This window comes from Pseudorasbora parva, chromosome 25 (assembly GCF_024679245.1).
Source record: "Pseudorasbora parva isolate DD20220531a chromosome 25, ASM2467924v1, whole genome shotgun sequence".
In the NCBI taxonomy this organism is placed as follows: Eukaryota; Metazoa; Chordata; class Actinopteri; order Cypriniformes; family Gobionidae; genus Pseudorasbora; species Pseudorasbora parva.
In genome coordinates this window covers 30239440-30259792 of record NC_090196.1, presented here as the reverse complement: position 1 = coordinate 30259792, position 20353 = coordinate 30239440, and the positions used below count along the sequence as shown (strand labels likewise).

Here is a 20353-nt window from a genome sequence, read left to right as displayed (position 1 = left end):
TGTTTTATATTGTTAAGATGTGGGTAGGTTTAGGGTAGGAGTGGAGTTAGTTGCTCCAAAATATAAAAGTAGCCTTTAAATATTAATAAAATCATGTCTGCTTTTATAAACGCAAATAATTAAATGCGTCTGTTTATGACGCCAAAGGTTTATCATTGTAATGAATTGGACACCCAGGGCGTCGCAAAATGACGCCCAGGGGCACCTTTAGCGTCTTAATTGTGACGCGGAAGGCACTTGACCATGCTTCGGATTTTGACGCCTTGGGAGTGAGAACGGGTTGCAAATAGGCATAATTTTTTTATGCTAAATATTTTTTCGTTTGATTTAAATGAGAATTATGACCCCAACTGGGAACTGGGATAGATCTGCGGGGACAGTACCGGTCTCAGCGGTGGCATCGATGCCCACTGTGGCTGCAAACTCAGGCTTATACTGATAATGCACCAGCCTCATTTGAGAAATCCGCCTCAGGTTATCAGTGGTGTCCACCTGGAGAGAGAGAGAGAGAGAGAGAGAGAGAGAGAGAGAGAGAGAGAGAGAGAGAGAGAGAGAGAGAGAGAGAGAGAGAGAGAGAGAGAGAGAGAGAGAGAGGTTTAACAAGCACTTTATTACTCTATGAACCTTACATCATACTACATTACAGACCATAATTTAAAAAAGTCTAAATAACATAAATACTTTACAAATTCACAATAAGCATATCAGTTTGTACTGTACATAGTGCCTCATTAAAACACCACACATCCCAAAAGAAAACCACATTATGTGTAAGTCTATAATAAGCAAATTCCCCCACCAACGGTCTAAACATCATTTCGGGATCTATTGTAGCAAGTTGTAGGCCTTTGTTTTTTCTTGTTTAAGAAAGAAAGAAAGAAAGAAAGAAAGAAAGAAAGAAAGAAAGAAAGAAAGAAAGAGAAAGAAAGAAAGAAAGAAAGAAAGAAAGAAAGAAAGAAAGAAAGAAAGAAAGAAAGAAAGAAAGAAAGAAAGAAAAAGAAAAAGAAAGAAAGATATTTGTGCACTGTTGGAAAATTGATGGAAATAGTTTCAGGGCCAATAGACTTTTTTATTTTCCCCCACTGTTGGTAAGTGTGGCACAGACCGTGTATGTGTTCGGAGAGATATGCACACACACACACACACACACACCTCCTCCACATTCTCCTTGGCTCTAATATCAGAAGGATGCACAAGGGATCCCATGATCTTCACATTGCCATGGACAACCAGGGCCTCGTCCGGCCGGTCCGTGTTGATGCCGACTCGGCCGTGATGATACACAGAGTCTGGCATCTGCCCTCTCTGCCACAACACTTCACTGTCACTCTCAACTGACCTGGATTAGACGCCTGAGAGACAGAGAAAGAGGGAGAAAGCGAAAGAAAGAGAAAGGACTGAGCGATAGAACAATAATTTAAGTAATTGTCTGGGAAGGGAAGGTCTTGTGTTACTGCAATTCAGCTGACTTTTAAATAAATTTACACATCAAACTCTGAATACATATTTTGCATACACTCTAAAAATTACTGGGTTGTTTTAACTCAATGTTGGGTCAAATATGGACTAAACCAGCAATTGGGTTGTTTTAACCCTGCGGTTGGGTTAAATATTTGCTTAAGACAACCCAATCGCTGGTTAAAACAACCTAATTGCTCGGTTAGTCCATATTTGACCCAACATTGGGTTGTTTTTTACCCATTTTTTTTTTAGAGTTTATAATTAAAGATTAGGGATGCACTGATACTGATATTGAAATCGGGCCTAATATAGTTGTTTCCATTAACATTCTCAGATACGCACTTCTGATTGCTCATTTGTATTAAAACTACGGAGTGTATATTTACATCAAGTGCAAAGATTGTGCCTTGATGGCAAGGGCTATTTGCACTAGCTCCACCTGACACAGCCTGGTTGGGCCAATCAAGATTCAAAAAGACGCTCATATGTCAACATCTTCAGTGGCGTAGTCAGTAGAGCGTAAGGCTCAAGGATCGGTTTTGACGCAATCGAAACACTCTTTTCCATTTTCCATATCAAATATCACATCCGAAAGGCATTTACTTTCAATAAAAATTAAGAAAATATTCTAAAATTGGAAATAAATTGCCTACCGAAAATTTTAATAATAATGAAAGCATTTATTGGGTAGGGTTAGGGGTAGATGTAGGGAACAGTTTTATTGTCCCATTAAGGCATCATCCATTTAATACATTTAGTAGATATAATAATTTACACTGTGTTATTATTGCATCCTGTTAATGTACAACAATACTGCGGTGCAAATAGTATGTCCAAATAAAGTATAAATAGCATCTACTTAGTATTTACACATATTGCAAAGTATGAAAATATTTTAATCAAGAATTATTCTTATTTTTTGAAAAATGCATCAAAAATAAAAGCCTTAGCTTTGATCGTGACAACCTTGCGGTCTTGAAGTCAACACGGAAGTGACTTAAACTGCAATTCATCGACCGGCCGCTAGAGACAGGCTCCAAAGGGAGTCAAATCTGTTTCTCCTCCATGTTAAAATGTCCTACTTTACAGCAGAAAAAAATATTTACATCCTGGTACAAATTGTGGTTTTGGTCTATACGGCTAATTTTGCCCTTCTTGGAAACTATGATTTTTTTTTGACCCTTAAAGTTCTGCATAATTAAGGGTGTGGCCACTTGATTGACAGGTGGATAGCTGTTATGGTCAAGCTAGGTGGGCGTGGCTTCATAACCAGACCTCTCAGCTCCACCCACGTCCTGCTTCTTTGTTAATTTTCGGTTATCCGGGAGTGACTAGCTGCCAAGATGCCAATAAGGCTCCTCACATTTTGGGCTTCAAAAATGCTCTTCAGAAATAAGTGACGTCACGGACGTGTCCATTATTTTATACGGTCTATGGTACAGTCTTTGATACAACAACAAATTAACAAATTCATTGTTCTTGTTTTAAGAATAAAGTCACTTAATTTTGATAATTTTTTTAGAAAACAAGCCTTGTTATCTTACGCTTCTCAATATTGATTTAATAAAATTGTTCAGATATTTGTACTAAAAAAAAACTAAATACTGAGTAAGTATTTGCAGTGTAATTAAGCATGAAAATAACATATATTCATTAAAATAAATGTACAAAACTTTTCTGTTAATCAGTATCGGCTAGTACAAAAAAGTATTTGCATCATACTCGTTCTGGAAAAAATGGTATCAGTGCATTCCTAATAAAGATTTATTATTTCTTCAGAAAAACAAAAAAAAATCTAATACAAAAAAAAAAGAAAAGCATTGAAATATCTATGCAAGAAATCAAAAATAGAGGCAAACAAAATCAGTAGCATAAAAACGAATCATTTAAGCATTGGAGCACTATTACAGTAACAGGCAGATAATTGACACACAGAAACAGGCTGTGATTGGAGGAGGTCGGTCAGACAGACACGACCAGACTGACAGCGGTTACCCTGACGATGATCCTCTCGGAGACGTGAGCCGCCACCGTGAAGCTCTGACTGTGACTCTGAGCCTGAAGAGCCACTACCAGCATGAAGTACCTACACAAAGACACATTCAAATGCTTTTAATGAGGAATCATAAGCGCTTAAGAACGATTCTCTGTGCTGTTTTAATCTTATGTAATATCTTATGCATTTAAGGGTTAGTTCACCCAAAAAGGAAAATTACATATCACGACGAGTCTCATCAAGTCTCATCAAACTGTTGCGATCATAGATATACATTTTGTAGAGCCTCATTTGACCGATCCGCACAGGCACTAATGAGGTTTCTATATGTATCTATGATCGCAGCAGCTTGACCTCACCTAACGGAAGTTACAGCCGAAGGGAAAACTTGATGAGACTCGTCGTGATATGAGGTAAAAAAATAACAAATACTGTTGTGTTTCTCACAGAAACCGATCGGTTCGTGTCTTAAGACATCAATGTGTCGTCAGGAGCAGTAGGGTATATGTGCACGTTGTCTAAGCATGTTTTTTGTGTGTTTGTTTTGCTCTCATAGAGTTGTTACCTATTCACACCATTATATGACTGGCACACAGCAACGGTTTTCATGAAGAAACAAAACACACCTACATGTTGGATGCACTGGGGGTAAGCAGATAAACATCTAATTTTTATTTTTGGGTGAACTAGCCCTTTAACTCTTTCCCCGTCATTTTCCGTGTTTTCACTGTTATACAGTAGGGGGCGCTATTGTGCATCTTCTAATAGAATACAGAATCCCTGCATCAAAAACACACACTGTTAATCTTAAAGCTGCACTATGTAATTTTTTGTCCACTAGAGGGCACCTATTCAAAACAAATGCATAGTTTGATGACGCCAAGTTTGAGAGCAGCATCTTGGGACATGTGGTCTTCACCTCACAGCCGGTGGAAAATAGGACTCGGGCAGAAATCATGTTGATGGATGCGGTTATTAACGTTACTGTAGTATAAAGCAGAGCAGGACCGAGTGTTGAGGAGCTGAGCACGGCAGCTGGAGCGACTGTTGCCGTACACGCGGCTCGCCAGCAGCGGGACTTTTATTATGACGGGACACAATAGATACATATAAGTGTGTTTAAAATGATGTTTTGATGTTACTCTGTGCGTTCGCTCAGCGGCTGCTGTGACACTTGTTCACACTGCTAAGAGTAAAGCACTTCTGCAGAATAAATCCAGAAACTGAGAGTAACGCAGATATGACGCAATTGACAGGCGACTCCCTCAGGCGTCCCGGTCTTTGGTTAAAATAGCAATTTTCTCACAATTTACAAATAGTTGGAAACATTTGGGATATTGTAGGTACTCAACTGAACAAAATATATAACACTGGCCTAGTGGTTTTTGGATATTTTACTGCAAAAATCCTACATAGTGCATATTTAATGCTCAAAATAATTAATAGGTTTGAGTAGAGCCAACTCAAAATAAACATTAGATCAATCCAATAAACTTTTATGAGTTTTTCTTTTGAGTTCACATTTTAAGATTGTTTCATTGTTTTAAACTCAAACAGGTGTTAATAAATAATAAACCTGGTTATGTTTTCTTCATCATGGCCATATTTCATACCTCTGGTCGGGGTTCGGCTTGCCTTTCTTTCTCATGTTATTAGCTGTGGTCTCGCTGAAGTGAAGACGGCCCACCGTTACCTTTGTAACCTGCTCTGGCGGCAATGTCACTCTATAAAACAAATGGTTAACATTTATATCACATTCCTCGAATCCACACGTGATATTTCATAGAAACTCCCACAGCAGTAAGACTTACAGCACTGGTTTAAAGGGTCTTTTGCTCCGGTCAGACTGTGACTGTTCCACATTAATGGACTGATTCATTGCTTCCAACTGGAAGACAGGTAGATAAAATCATGCTATGTTATGCAAGAGTTCACAGAGATTAGTAGAAGTAGTTGTGACTGGTTTTCTGGTTGTTTGACTCACCTTGACCCCATTGAGTTTCAGGTAAAAGCATTCGATGGGCTGCAGCCCCTCGCCGGTCTTCACGTATTTGGGATCTCCCGGCATGCCGACGTACACCGTCACCTGGAAGTGGTTCTTCTTCTGACACACGAAGGCATCATCTGCCAGGGAGAAGTTAAAACCCTTGTCTGCGTCCACCCTATAGGTAGGCATCGGACTGGAGAGGCAGAAAGAGAGAAAGAAAACATCTATATTGATCATAAAACTTACTTAGAGCTTTTTTTTTTTTTTTAAATCAGCTTAGTACAAAACCTAAAGTCATGCCACTTTCTCATGATCATTCTCTCTCTTTTGTAAGCCAGATCTCTGCTCTTGCTCTCACTCCTACACACGGCTCACCTCATAGGAATTCCCTGGCCGTTACCATCCATCTCTCTCTCTCTCTCTCTCTCTCTCTCTCTCTCTCTCTCTCTCTCTCTCTCTCTCTCTCTCTCTCTCTCTCTCTCTCTCTCTCTCTCTCTCTCTCTCTCTCTCTCTCTTGTTTCTATCTCTTTTAGTACAGCCTGATCCCTCCTTATACCCTATTAAATCCCAAACACACACTTTCACCCTCAGTGCATTTCTCATTCCTCTGTCATAAATCTAAGTGCAGAGGTTTGTAGGATGAGGGCAGCACCCACAGTTCTTTTCCATTGGAGTCGTATAACATAGTCCATTTGTTCTGCTGGTGCGCCTGCCACTTTATGCACTGATAGTTTGGATCCAGGTATGAGTTTTCTGCATCCTGCATCAAACCTGTGAGAGCACGAATGCACATACGTCATATGGAGCTGATATTGCAATCGTGCTTGTGTACCTGTTTGTGTGTGTGTGTGTACCTGGCTCTTGCTTGATGATGCCTGTGAGTATCTGGGAGTTGAGAGTGCTGTTGGGAGAGTCTGAATGTTTTCTCTTCTTTGCCGGGTGTACAGGAATCCCACTGGAGAAACACAAAGCATGCATTTGTTAATGTGGATCATTTTGATTTTAGACATTGCTGGTCCATCTCTGCCTCTACCGAAGCGGTTCTTAACCAGGGGTCGGCGCTCACTAAAGGGCTTTAGCAAACCTTCAAGGGGACCGCAGGATGACTTAAAAGCATTTTAATTAATAAATTATTATTAATATATTTAAATATTCTAACTCTAATCTAAATTAAAATGCTAAAAAGACACTGAATGTGATACTGCTAAATCAATCAATCAACCAATCAATCAATCAATCAATCAATCAATCAATCAATCAATCAATCAACCAACCAACCAATCAATCAACCAATCAACCAACCAACCAACCAACCAACAAACCAACCAACCAACCAACCAACCAACCAATCAACCAATTAATCAATCAATCGACCGACCGATCGAACGGCCAATCAATCAGCAGACTAGGGCCCACTAATAATTTTTTGAATTACTATATATTATATTTATTGGTTTGTGTTTTTATAAATTTTTATTATTTGGAATAACATCACACGTCTTGTTGTAAAATAATATATATATATATATAAAACGTATTAAAAGTTTAACGTTTCCTCTCTGATGTCCCTCAGATTCTCTCGTTCTTACTCTGGTCCTTGTGGATGTTGCAGGAGTTGATGCAGCATCTGAGTCTGTTGAATGTCTCCGCCCCCGCCGCTGGTTGGACCAATCGGATACTGCGAGATCATGGGCTCTGGCTTAAGGTACATGTCCCGGTGCATGCTGGGATAGAGGGGGTGTGTGGGGAGAGGCGGAGGGCTGGTCATGTGACACATGTTCTCAGGCGTCATTGTCCTGAGCATATGCGGATCTGGGATGGAATATTAAAAAGCAGACATTAAATTATATTTCCTCATATTAGCTGTAAGTCAGCCTCGGCACTATAAGGATAATACACTTCATTATTTGGCACAGAAATATGAACAAAATCCAGCTGTGTCAAATAAATGTTTTTATGTCCACATTTACTGACACATGTATTTTAACTAAAATAATGTTTTATGAACTTTAATAACTTGCAGTCTAGATTATTTAACACTTCTGCACCCCCCTGTATTTTACATTAAATCATTGAGGTGGATTGAACTTACCGTTGGCTTGCTGGGGTGAATACGGCTCTGAGCTGGAGTCAGGAGGGGACTCAGGTAGTGTTCTGCACAAACAAACATTAAACGCATTAAATACACAACTACATGAGTGATCAGGGTTTGTGGTTGCTATGTGATTGCAAGTAGAGGTTAGATTCTCTGCCCGAGCCCGAACATGACCCGAACCGACCCGCAGGCCGGGTCGGGCCGAGATTTCCCGGCACTATCCTCTTGATCAAGCGTTTGTTGTTTTAATCATTAGCCTACTTTACTAGTCTAATTGGGTGGGCGGAAAGCTAAGCTATAATCAGAAATTATATATATTTTTAGCAAAGTAAGAACTAATACAACAACTTAGAAACAAATGTGTAGGCTACAAAGTTGCACAAGTCAGGATTAGTGTAAAAATGCGTGTTAAACTCACAGCTCGAGCAGTGATGGAGCGCAGCATTATAAACAGAAACGCTCTGTGTCAAGAGCTGCTCGCGTGAACACTGCACTTTGCTTAATTAAATATCTTCGAATCGTTTCGTTTAAAAGTGGTCAGTTCAAGCTTTCTATACGCATATTTCTCATGTCTGTGAGGCGAGTATAGCCTGCTGAGTTTCGGTTTATTTATGAGACGCGCGCTCCAGTTCATGAGCAATGAAAGCCATCACTCCCACGACTTCACCTCGCGATTATAGTCTGCTATTTGCTTTTTATTTATTAAACCCAGGCAATTGGCCCAAGAAACCTTTTTTTAAAATTAAGATACAATTTAAACAAAACGAAAGAAATGCTTTCTACAAAACAAAACTTAATATTAAACTAAATATAACCACCAAAATCATTTCTGACCCACTCGCATCTTTTCACTCATCGTAATCAGATGAAATGCAAAAAAAATATTATAGAATTTAAACATAAATATGAAGGAAAAAACACATTGTTTAATGGCAACAACAAAGTAAGCTACTGATAAATGTCTGAGCTGGATTTGAGCAAACATCTGTTACCAGTTGCGGATTATTGAGCGGAGTCAAGTCAGCTTTATTTATAGCCTATAGCGCTTTTACAATGATGATTGTTTCAAAGCGGCTTCAAAGTGTTAAACATGAAAATATTGCAACAAAATTTGATTTGGCTGTACAGTCGCTGTGGAGAAAACAGCGATGTTATCAACTCATTTCAGTTTATCAATGTTAGTTTTAACATGAGTCTCACCAGTCCGCTTTGCTCATTACGGGCTCGTTCTCATCAAAACACCCACATATTGAACAATGGTCGGGTTTAAATCGGGCTCGGGCTCATAATTACAGTTAATGTGTCAGCCGGGCTGGGCTCGGACACAACATGTGCAGGCTCGGGTAGGGTCGGGCTTGATTTTTTGAGTCCGATCTAACCTCTAATTGCATTGCATGATGTAGTTTCTAAGGTGTTTTTGGATGGTTGCAAGTTTTTTTTCCCTTAAAGGACACTCACTTTCTGTGAAAACAGGCCCCTTTTACCGTTTTGAATCCATTCAACCAATCTCTGTATCTGGTGGTACCACTTTTAGCATAGTTTAGCATACATCATTGAATCGGATTAGACCATTAGCATCGCGCGCAGAAATGACAAAATACATTATTTTTTCAAAGATCATATTTTCCCTTTTTAAAACTTGCCTATTCTGTAGTTACATCGTGTACTAAGACCAATGGAAAAAGAAGAGTTGCAATTTTTAGACCGATATAGATAGGAACTTTTTTCTTATTCCTGCGTAATAATGATGGGACTTTGCGGTCGTCCCATGGGTTCAGCGGTGCGATGATATTACGCAGCGCCTGAAAGTAGTCCTCAGATAGGTAACTTCCAATGTGACCGGCACTAAGTTTGTATCGTTGCAGATAATGCAGAGTTAGCTCAAATAGCCGGTTCAAATAGACACTGTTCAACATCTGCACCAAAGTAAATATCTCCTGAATTGTCTCTCATAAACGTATCCATGGTTACAAAGCATGCTTTCTGTGCAGGTTGTCACATTGGTTATGTTGACGGAAGTTTGCCTATTTTCAGGCACTGCATAATATCACTGCGCCGCTGCACCCAGGACGGCCTGTAGTCATAGCAACTTTTCATTTTTATGTTGGTCTTAGTACACAATGTAACTAGAAGAGTCAAGTTTTAAATAGGAAAAATATTGAAAGTCTTTGGTCATCCTTTTTGAGCACAATGCTAATGGTCTAATCCGATTCAATGATGTATGCTAAGCTATGCTAAAAGTACTGCCGCCAGATACAGAGATCTGCTGAATGGATTCAAAAATGGTAAAACTAAAATGTTTAACTCTTAGGGACTTGGAAAATAAGCCTATTTAAAAAAAGTGGAGTGTTTCTTTAAGTCTTTAATGCATGTCTGTGGGATATAGTCTAGAAAGTGAAAATGGTGCACTAGCAGCAGAACAGCACACCTCTGCTCAAGACGCATGATTTGAGGAATCATTCATGATGATAGAGCACAAACGGGACTATGCACACACTGAAGTTGGACAATTAAAAGTGATGCCATTGCATGCACCACTAAACATAGAAGCACCGTAGCGAATCAGGTCTTGTTTTAATTGGAAACCCATCAAAAAGCTCACTAATGACATACCTGCTGCCTCCTTTTGGGCAACATTATAAAAGAGCATTACTGATTGCACAATTCCTCAGGTTATCGGGCCTGACCCATCCATCTTATGTCTCCGCACTTATTCCCAGTTCACTCCTACGTCTGTCTTACTCAGCCTTTGGTAGCAAACTAAGGGCAGTGTTGCCAACACTCGCGAGACAAATAAGCAACTGATACTATTAATACTATTATATTATGTATGATCAACCTGCAACATATTAAACTGAAACCTCAGTTTAGAGTCTGAAAAGCAAAAACAAAGGGCACCCAATATCCTATGTTCAGCTGTGAACATAATAGGTTTGGAGATGGAAAAAGAGAAAAAGTGGCATAAAGGAGAATTATGGTAACCCAAGTGCACACATATTAGGAGCCGTGAGTAGCGAACACACACTGCAAACCATGCAAAAGACAAGTACTGCAATATAGCCACATATTTATAATTAAACAAATTCGACCCATACCTAATTTTAGTATTAGTATTTGTATTATAGCCTGTAATGATAAATACATTATAAAAATATTCCTTTCCTCCGTTTCCTTTCTATCTCTGTACAAAAAATGTACTTGAATTTATAACGTCACATGCCGGCACGTTGAATGCAATTTTTCTTTGATAGGGGAAGCAGGAGGCGGGATCTATGAAGACATAATGATTACTATTACTATAATGATTAGTATTATTGCACTGATTGGCTTTTAGCTGTGATAAGACAGTGTCAGTCAATGTATTGAACTAAACAGCGACCATAAATGTAAAGAAACAATTCAAACAAAGTTGCTTGCCATATTTTCCTAACACGCAACCACATCTATAAAAAAAACACAACCTGCGACACATGATTTTTTTTAAAGTGACTTGCCAAAAAAAGAAGCCCAAAGTCGGGTGTTATATGCAGACTTGGCAACTCTGATTAAGGGGTAAAAGGCTTCTTTGAGTTTATTTTCCTCTAAACCATTAGATGGCACAAAAACTTGCCTTAGGACTTTCCAAAGCATCCGCTTTTCAAGATGCACGTGAACATTTTTCTGATTTTGATACGATCGTGAGCAGTAGCGCAAAGTTGATTCTGCACTCATTTGATCTAATATTTGACATTTTTAAAAAACATTGTAGATTTAAGTAGCAAAAAAGATTTGGTACAATTATTGATTTTTTTTGAGACGAAGGTCTTCTTCATGATTTTCAGTTTTGTTCAAGGTCATTAAAGCAACAGTTTTGCAATAATGGAAGAATATGTCACAGTGGTATTTGGGGTATCAGTGGTATTTGCCCTGCTGTCGGGGCAAAAAGGCACCATATTTAACATGATAATAAACAGATAATATAATTATATATATATATATATATATATATATATATATATATATATATATATATATATATATATATATATATATATATATATATATATATATATATATATTAATCATATCATATTGTAAAATATAATTTATTTTTACTACTGTAAATCTATATTAAATAATTATGTGATATCCTTCAATGCTTTCAGAATCTTTAGTTTTTTAAATGATTTTGTTTCTAAACTTTTAAAATATATTTCTATATTAACATATTTTATTGACAGCATATTTACTGAAAAAATATATATATTTTATTAAAATAAACAGAAAATAGTTCAAACTTTGCTAAAGTGATTGTTTTGAGAAAGTATTAATGTTATTAAAAACATTATTTTATCTAAAGTATTTGTATCGATACTGTGTGCCTTTTGCCCCATGTGTCTGTGGGGTAAAATGCCCCCCCATGATTTATGATTTTTCACACAAAATGTGTTGCTTCATAAAGGTTCAATTCAATTATATATGTTTTTTCTGCAATCATGCACTATGAGAGTAGTGAAAACGTCTCAGGTTACGTATGTAACCCTAGTTCCCTGAGGGAACGAGACGCTGCGTCGAAACGCTGTGAGAACGCCTCTGTTTAAATGCGTCGTGAAGCGCCTGTAGAACCATTCCATCGGAAAAAAGATCGATCGTCGGCGTGATGACGTCATCGACCGGAAGCTATAAAACGTCCGTGAAAACAAACAGGAACTAACTTCTGATAAAGCCTGAAGTAAGTGATCACGGACACGCCGGGAGTATGGCAAAGCGACGCAGCGTCTCGTTCCCTCAGGGAACTAGGGTTACATACGTAACCTGAGACGTTCCCTTTCGGGGAACTCGAGCTGCGTCGAAACGCTGTGAGAACGCTTATACCCACATCGCCATAGGACCAAGTGTCTCGTATGTGTGAAGCCGAAGCGCACACGGTTACGAGAGTACCTGTGCCCCTACTGTAGATGCCAGGTCTAGTTCGTAGAACCTGACGAAGGTAGAAGGAGACGACCAACCGGCCGCGTTACAGATATCATGGAGGGAAGCCCCCGACAAAAGTGCTTTAGAAGCAGCCATACCCCTGGTTGAGTGCGCCCGGACAGCCAGTGGAGATGGCTGCCCGGTAGCTTCATAAGCAAGTGAAATGGCCTCGACCACCCACTTGCTCATCCTCTGCTTGGATACTGGGGCCCCCTTCTTAGGGGGTCCAAAGCAAACAAACAACTGTTCAGTTTTTCTCCACAGGGCAGCTCTGTGGACATAAGTATCCAGTGCCCTCACAGGACACAGCAGATTCAATCTTTCCTGGTCTGACGTCATAAATGGAGGAGGACAGAAGGCTTGTAGAGTGATGGGGCCCCGTGGGCTCGTAGGAACCTTGGGGACATAACCCGGCCTGGGATGCAGAAATGCTTTCACCATCCCTGGCGCAAACTCTAGACATGAGGGCTCTACCGACAGAGACTGAATATCTCCTATCCTTTTAAGAGATGATATGGCCAAAAGGAAGATGGTTTTTAGGGTGAGGAACTTATCCGAAACCTCCTCCAGAGGTTCGAACGGAGGTCCGGACAGGCCCCTCAAAACAATGGCCAAGTCCCATGCCGGGACCCTCGAGTGCATAACTGGCCTCAACCTTAATGTGCCACGAAGGAAGCGTGTAATTAGAGGGTGTCTTCCCAAAGACACTCCACTGCAAGGGACGTGGACAGCACCCAAGGCCGCCACGTACACCTTAAGTGTGGAGGGGGTCAACCCTGCAGAGAACCTCTCCTGCAGGAACTCCAGCACTGTACCAACCGGGCAGTTAACTGGATCCCACTGGCGTTCTCTGCACCATGCTGAGAAAAGTCTCCATTTCAAAGCGTACAGCTTCCTTGTGGACGGAGCTCTGGAGTGTAGGATGGTCTCTACGACCTCGGCCGAGAGACCCTCCTCTATGAGCCTAGCCCCCTCAGAGGCCAGGCCCACAGTTTCCACATCTCTGGGCGTGGGTGCAGGAATCTCCCGCCCGCCTGAGAGAGTAGATCCCTCCTGGTCGGAATCTCCATCGGAGAGCCTTCCAGGAGAGATATCAGGTCCGAAAACCATACTCGGGTCGGCCAGTTCGGAGCCACTAGAAGTACCTGGGCCCCGTCCCGGCGTACCCTCTCCAGAACTCCTGGAAGCAAGACAATCGGGGGGAAGGCGTACAGAGGCAGCCTCGGCCACTCCTGTACCATGGCATCCAGCCCCAGCGGGGCCGGATGGGTCAGAGAAAACCACTGCGGGCAGTGAGAATTCTCCGCCGAAGCGAACAGGTCTATCTCTGCCTTCCCATAAACCTTCCAAAGGAGCTCCACCACCTCTGGGTGGAGTCTCCATTCCCCGGGCCTCGGCCCCTGTCTCGACAGGCTGTCTGCTTCCTGATTCAGGGCCCCCGGGATATATACTGCCCTGATTGACAGCAATCTCCCTTGGGCCCACAGGAGGATCCGGTGTGCCAATTTGTCCAACGGACGAGACTTCAGACCCCCCTGGTGGTTTATGTAGGCCACCACGGACGTGTTGTCTGTTCTGACTAGTACATGGTGGCCCCTGAGGTCGGGCAGGAACTGTTTCAATGCAAGAAACACTGCGAGCATCTCTAGCCGATTTATGTGCCAGTGCCGCTGATGCTCCTGCCATAGACCCTGGGACGAGCGACCACTCATGGTCGCCCCCCAGCCCGTGAGAGAGGCGTCTGTCGTTAGCGTTACGCGACGAACATGAGCCCCCAACACGGGACCCTGAGATAAAAACCCCGGGTTTTTCCACATGACCAGAGCACGTAGGCATCGCCGCGTGACTTTGATCGTGCGGAGCGGATTTCCCCTCGGGGAGAACCCTTTTGTCTTGAGCCACCACTGCAGTGGCCTCATGTACAGTAGGCCAAAAGGTATCACGTTGGACGCTGCTGCCATGAGACCTAACAGTTTCTGGAACTGTTTCACAGTGACGGCTCGGCCTAGCTTCTGTTCTTTGGCGGCTGCCAGGATCGATGCTATGCGTGTTGGCGATAATTGCGCCCGCATAATTACCGAATCCCAGTTCACACCTAGAAAAGTGGTTCTCTGAGCCGGAGAAAGCACACTCTTCTTGGCGTTCAGCCTCAACCCCAGCTTCGACATATGGGCGAGAACAGCATCTCGATGCTGAACCGCCATCTGCTCTGTATTCGCTAGAATCAGCCAGTCGTCGATATAGTTCAGTATGCGGATGCCCTGTAGACGCAGCGGCGCCAGAGCTGCATCCACACACTTGGTGAACGTGCGGGGTGACAGTGCTAGACCGAAGGGAAGTACACGATATTGGTATGCCTCTCCCCCGAAGGCAAACCTCAGGAACTTCCTGTGATGTGGAAGGATGGAGACATGAAAATACGCATCTTTGAGGTCTATGGTGACAAACCAATCCTCCGATTTGACCTGCGCTACAATCTGTCTGAGTGTAAGCATCTTGAATTTTAGCTTGGCCACCGAGCGATTCAATAGCCGCAGATCTAATATCGGGCGTAAGCCCCCATCCTTCTTCGGCACGATGAAGTAACGGCTGTAAAAGCCAGACTCCCTGCTGGGAGGGGGAACCCTCTCTATAGCCCCTTTTTGCAGGAGTGTCTCTACTTCCTGTGCCATTACCAGAGCCTGCTCCGGGCCCACCTCTGTAGGTAGGACACCGCAGAAAGGAGGTGGCCGACTTCTGAATTGAATGGCGTACCCCTTTTCTATTATCTGCAGGACCCAACGAGATATATTTGGTAGACGTTTCCACTCGTCTAGAAAATCTACTAAGGGAACCAGCCCCTCGAGGCTGGCCTCTGGTGTACTTTGAGCAACAAGCGCAGTGCCCTGAAGCGGCGGACCGGCAGGGAACAACTGACTTGACTGCTCGGGGACCCCCCGAAGGGGGTGCGGACCACCCTCGGGTGGCCCGCGGAGACCGACTGCGCCCCGGCATTGCGGCAGGGTTGGCAGCGCGGCCCCCCGAGGGTGCCGTAGGGAAACGGGTACCGTAGGCAGGGGTAAGCACCGTTTCCCTACGGGGGGAACCACCCTCAGCGTCCTGACGCTTCTGGCGTCAGGAACGCTTCGACGAGGCCTTCTTGGCGATCAGGACTGTCCGCAGATCAGCCCTGCCCCTCGAAGGCCTCGTCTGAGAGCGCCGCCCCTCGTCCCCACGCTGAGGGGGAGCTCGGGCAGCGACGCTCTGCTTCTGCTGAGCCCTGTAGGAGGAGCTCGTACTCGGCTTGGGCTGCTTGGTGGTATCAGCAGCAGCCCCAGGGACCTGGACCCGGAGAGGGAGGAACTGCTTGAGCGCCGCAGCTTGCTTTTTCGACTCCTGGAACCTCTCGGTGACAGTGTGAACTGCGTCACCGAAGAGGCCTCCAGGAGAAAGCGGCGCATCAAGCAGAAAGGCTTTCTCCCTCTCCTTGATGTCTGTGGGGTTTAACCACAAATGCCTCTCCGTAGCCACCAATGCTGCCATGGAGCGGCCAACACATCTGGCCGTCTCCTTGGTGGCCCGGAGAGCTAGATCGGCTGATGATCTCAGTTCAGCGATAATATCACCCCCCACAGCATCACTACCGTCCAAATCCCTTAGCAGGTCAGCCTGGTATGCCTGCACGATAGCCATAGTGTGCAGGCATGCAGCCGCTTGACCCGCCGCCGAGTACGCTTTACCCACCATCGCCGACGTTGTTTTTAGAGGTCTGGTGGGTAAAGTCGGGGCCTTCAGGGACGATGCCGAGGAAGGCGAGAGATGGCTCGCGAGCGTCTCTTCAACCTTTGGCATCGCCCCATAACCATACTGTCTCAGCCCGCAAATGTTGCTGTAGACCGAAGTCTGCGGGCTGAAGACACGATATGAAGCCGGTCTCTTCCACGATCTTGCCACCTCGGTGTGCAAATCGTGGAAGAACGGCAGGCCCCGTCGCTGAGGTTCTGAAGCGCGAGACGGCAGGAAGCGTTCGTCTAGCTTACTATGACGTTTTCTTCCTGCCTCAGATCTTTCAGTGGGCCAGTCGATGTTTAATCTGGCCACTGCTCGCGTCAAAACCTCAACTAGCTCCTCACTAGCAGGGGACTGAAGTGGCGAATCTTCAGTATCGATACTTTCAACGTCCACCTCCTCAGAGCTGGACAGATGAAGTACCGGCGGCTCTCTCGGGGGGGAAGAAACCGCCATGCGTGCTTCCATGCCCCGAGAAGAACCGCTGGATGGAGCAGGTGAGGGCAGAGATAAGGCAGCGCCCGTCTCTAACCCCTCTGCAACATCCAATTGTGATCCCCACGACTGCAGCCTCCGCTCCGCCTCGGCGGCAGCGGGACCAGAGCCGCGGGGAACACGAGCCGAGGCACCCTCCTCGAAGAGTGCCCGGCGGGAGCGCAGCGTTCTCAGTGGCATACGCTCACAGTGCTCGCAAGCAGCCCCCTCGAGGGCTGCCTGGGCATGCTGCGCTCCCAAGCATGCAACACAGAGAAGATGTGTGTCCCCGCCCGTGATGTAGCGTGGGCAGGGAGGAACACACTTTCTGAAATTGCTGCTTTCACTCGCCATTCTATCTATTCTATTTTCTCTTTTTTCTGTTAATATATGGAATATTTAACAAAAAGGGTGGAAAATCTCTGCTTTTTTATATAATAGACAGACAAAAACACCAAATAGACAGACAGGTTCACACAGATCGCTTGCTGAAGGCTCAGAAGCTAGTTCCTGTTTGTTTTCACGGACGTTTTATAGCTTCCGGTCGATGACGTCATCACGCCGACGATCGATCTTTTTTCCGATGGAATGGTTCTACAGGCGCTTCACGACGCATTTAAACAGAGGCGTTCTCACAGCGTTTCGACGCAGCTCGAGTTCCCCGAAAGGGAAGTAAATTTTTCTTTAGGTGTGCCTTTAGACCCATTATACCCTATACTTTAGGTTTTACGCGCTTGATGCAGATTTAGGGGTGTCAATGTTTTTATTACAAATTATACAAATCACTTTGTTAAATGAATATTTGTCGTATTACCCGGGTGCGTACTGTCCGCGGTGGTCAGGTTTGACGTGTGGTTGTTGGGGCGTCTGGCTCTGCTGTTGCCCCAGGCAGGGGTAGTTGTGTCTGAGGTGGCCCAGCGGCGGTGGCGGCGGATAGGGATTCTGGCAGGACTGGGACAGAGACGGGACGGTGCCCTGGCGCAGGGGGATGGGGGGGCTCACGCCACACCCTAACCCCCCTGAAGAGGATGCCCCGGCCTGGGGTGAGGGATACTGGGGTCCTGGGCCGCTGTGGACCTCTGTGAAACAACTAAAGGAAACAAAAAACAAATCTCCAGCTGATGGCCAATATGACTCAAAATAAGCACATCATCATATGGTGTACGGAGTGGTACAAACAGTCTCCGGATTACACATAGAAAATCTTACATGTCAGTGCTGTCGTCCTCTTTGCTGATGTATTCCTCCAGGATACTGGTGTCAATGTTTGTTGGCTCCAAAGAGCTGTTAATATCATGACCTGCAACGGAAATAAAGGGAGAGAGACAGAAAAGGTAGAAGAAGAGAGTGAGTGTGGAGGATGTGTACTGTGTTCCTACGCACCGTTTCTACAGTGATAAAATAACAGTTTCACAACATCTCTTCTTCAGAATCCAACAAGAAAGGCTGACGGTTTCATGACTCAAGTGGCTTGCAACACTTCTGATCATTTGTTTGCTTGTTTAATAGGCAGATTAATGACGTGTGATCCAACTGGGGATCACAGATGAGGACAACGGGGAAAAAAAATTCTTGCAGGTTAACTGTAATAAGCCTAAAAGGACTGTGACTTTCAGAGAAAATCATTTTCTTTCATTCTTCATCAACAAAGTAGCCTCTCTCTCCTCTGCCCCCCTTCTCCACGTATTTACCAAATCTCTCCAAATCTGCACCACATGACCCGTCTGCAATCTCTGTTTGCAACACCTGCTATATGTCACTCTCACCCAGGCCGACTGACCCTTCTCACTTAAGCCAAATAACGCATTTTTATTGCATAATCTATGTATCTGTGTTTCTCTTTAAGCAATTTACCAGTGTTATTTAATCAAAAAGTATGTCCATGTTCTTTGGTTAATGTAAAATTCAACAAATATGCATCAGAGCTTTTAAGCTCAGTATAGCCGTAGTTTCCTCCTAACCTCTAACCGTTTCTCCTCCTAATTGCCTCTATATCACTTTAAAATATCATTCTGTGCAGAATTTAAAGGGTCTGATATACGTTTTCTGGTCTGTGCCGACTCGATCACATGATCCGCTCTGTGCTGTCGTGTCTCTGGACCGGAGCTGCGGTGGTTTATGTGACACTAATGTGGAACCAGACTTCATTCGCTCTAATGGAAATCATATTTATGCTGTCTGATCGTTCCCCATTCCCTATATAGTGCACTATACTCACCTAAAGGATTATTAGGAACACCTTTTCAATTTCTTATTAATGCAATTATTTAATCAACCAATCACATGGCAGTTGCTTCAATGCATGTAGGGGTGTTGTCCTGGTCAAGACAGTCTCCTGAAATATGAACTGAATGTCAGAATGATAAGGAAAGGTGATTTAAGCAATTTTGAGCGTGGCATGGTTGTTGGTGCCAGACGGGTTGGTCTAAGTATTTCACAATCTGCTCAGTTACAGGGTTTACAAAAAATGGTGTGAAAAGGGAAAAACATCCAGTATGCGGCAGTCCTGTGGGCGAAAATGCCTTGTTGATGATAGAGTTCAGAGGAGAATGGGCCGACTGATTCAAGCTGATAGAAGAGCAACTTTGACTGAAATAACCACTCGTTACAACCGAGGTATGCAGCAAAGCATTTGTGAAGCCACAACACGCACAACCTTGAGAAGTATGTGCTACAACAGCAGAAGACCCCACCGGGTACGACTCATCTCCACTACAAATAGGAAAAAGAGGCTACAATTTGCACAAGCTCACCAAAATTGGACAGTTGAAGACTGGAAAAATGTTGCCTGGTCTGATGAGTCTCGATATCTGTTGAGTAGGGCTGGGATAAACGATTATTTTTTAAACGATTAATCTAGCGATTATTTTTTCGATGCATCGATTAATCTAACGATTAATTTTTCCTGTCCGATTCGGTTACGATTCGATTCGATTACCGATTATCTCCCCATTAATTGCCTAATAGCAATTTATACATGTTGATTTAATTATCTGAATGAAAAAAACTAATTCCTTAACATTGCAATATATGTTTATTGCTCTTAAAATTCCAAAGTAAAAGGCTATACAAGAACAATGCATTCAATAAAATCATAACAAAATACACACACACACACACACACACACACACACACACACACACACACACACACACACACACACACACACACACACACACACACACACACAATTTTGAAGTTACTGCACTCTGCCTTTGTATTGTCTGCAAAAAATGTGGAGTCATGCCAAGGCAAAAGGCAGTAACTTCCATATTATCAATATTTGGTTGCTGATCACCTTTTACAAAATCAATATAGTAACACCTGTATAAAATGTAATGATCATGGCATTTATTTTGGATGATTTACAATTAATTATAGCCATCTTCTTATTACCATCATGTGCTTTGGCTGCATTCTGATGCCATTATTAAGGACACAATACGTCTTGTAAAGAGTATCTTCATTGCTGTGCAGCAAAATTTACAGGTTGATAGGTGACACTAAATATTATGAACAAGATAAGATTATTTCTAATGAGTAAACATTTGCATATATAATGCAAAGATATAAAAAATAGAACAAATAACAAATCATGTAAAAATGCATGTGATTGTA

The 20353-nt window shown here is 43.2% G+C and overlaps 1 protein-coding gene across 1 annotated transcript in view; it reads right to left on the bottom strand.

Annotated features, from left to right (window-relative positions):
- Positions 1-20353, bottom strand: part of myrf (myelin regulatory factor) — a 64657-nt gene that overhangs the window by 22056 nt on the left and 22248 nt on the right. Inside the window, 13 exon segments of the mRNA XM_067437125.1 lie at positions 384-492; positions 1153-1334; positions 1337-1352; positions 3457-3547; positions 5071-5181; positions 5269-5345; positions 5442-5637; positions 6101-6215; positions 6299-6399; positions 7034-7256; positions 7537-7598; positions 17549-17824; positions 17944-18034. Coding sequence (XP_067293226.1) covers positions 384-492; positions 1153-1334; positions 1337-1352; positions 3457-3547; positions 5071-5181; positions 5269-5345; positions 5442-5637; positions 6101-6215; positions 6299-6399; positions 7034-7256; positions 7537-7598; positions 17549-17824; positions 17944-18034 — 1650 coding nt within the window.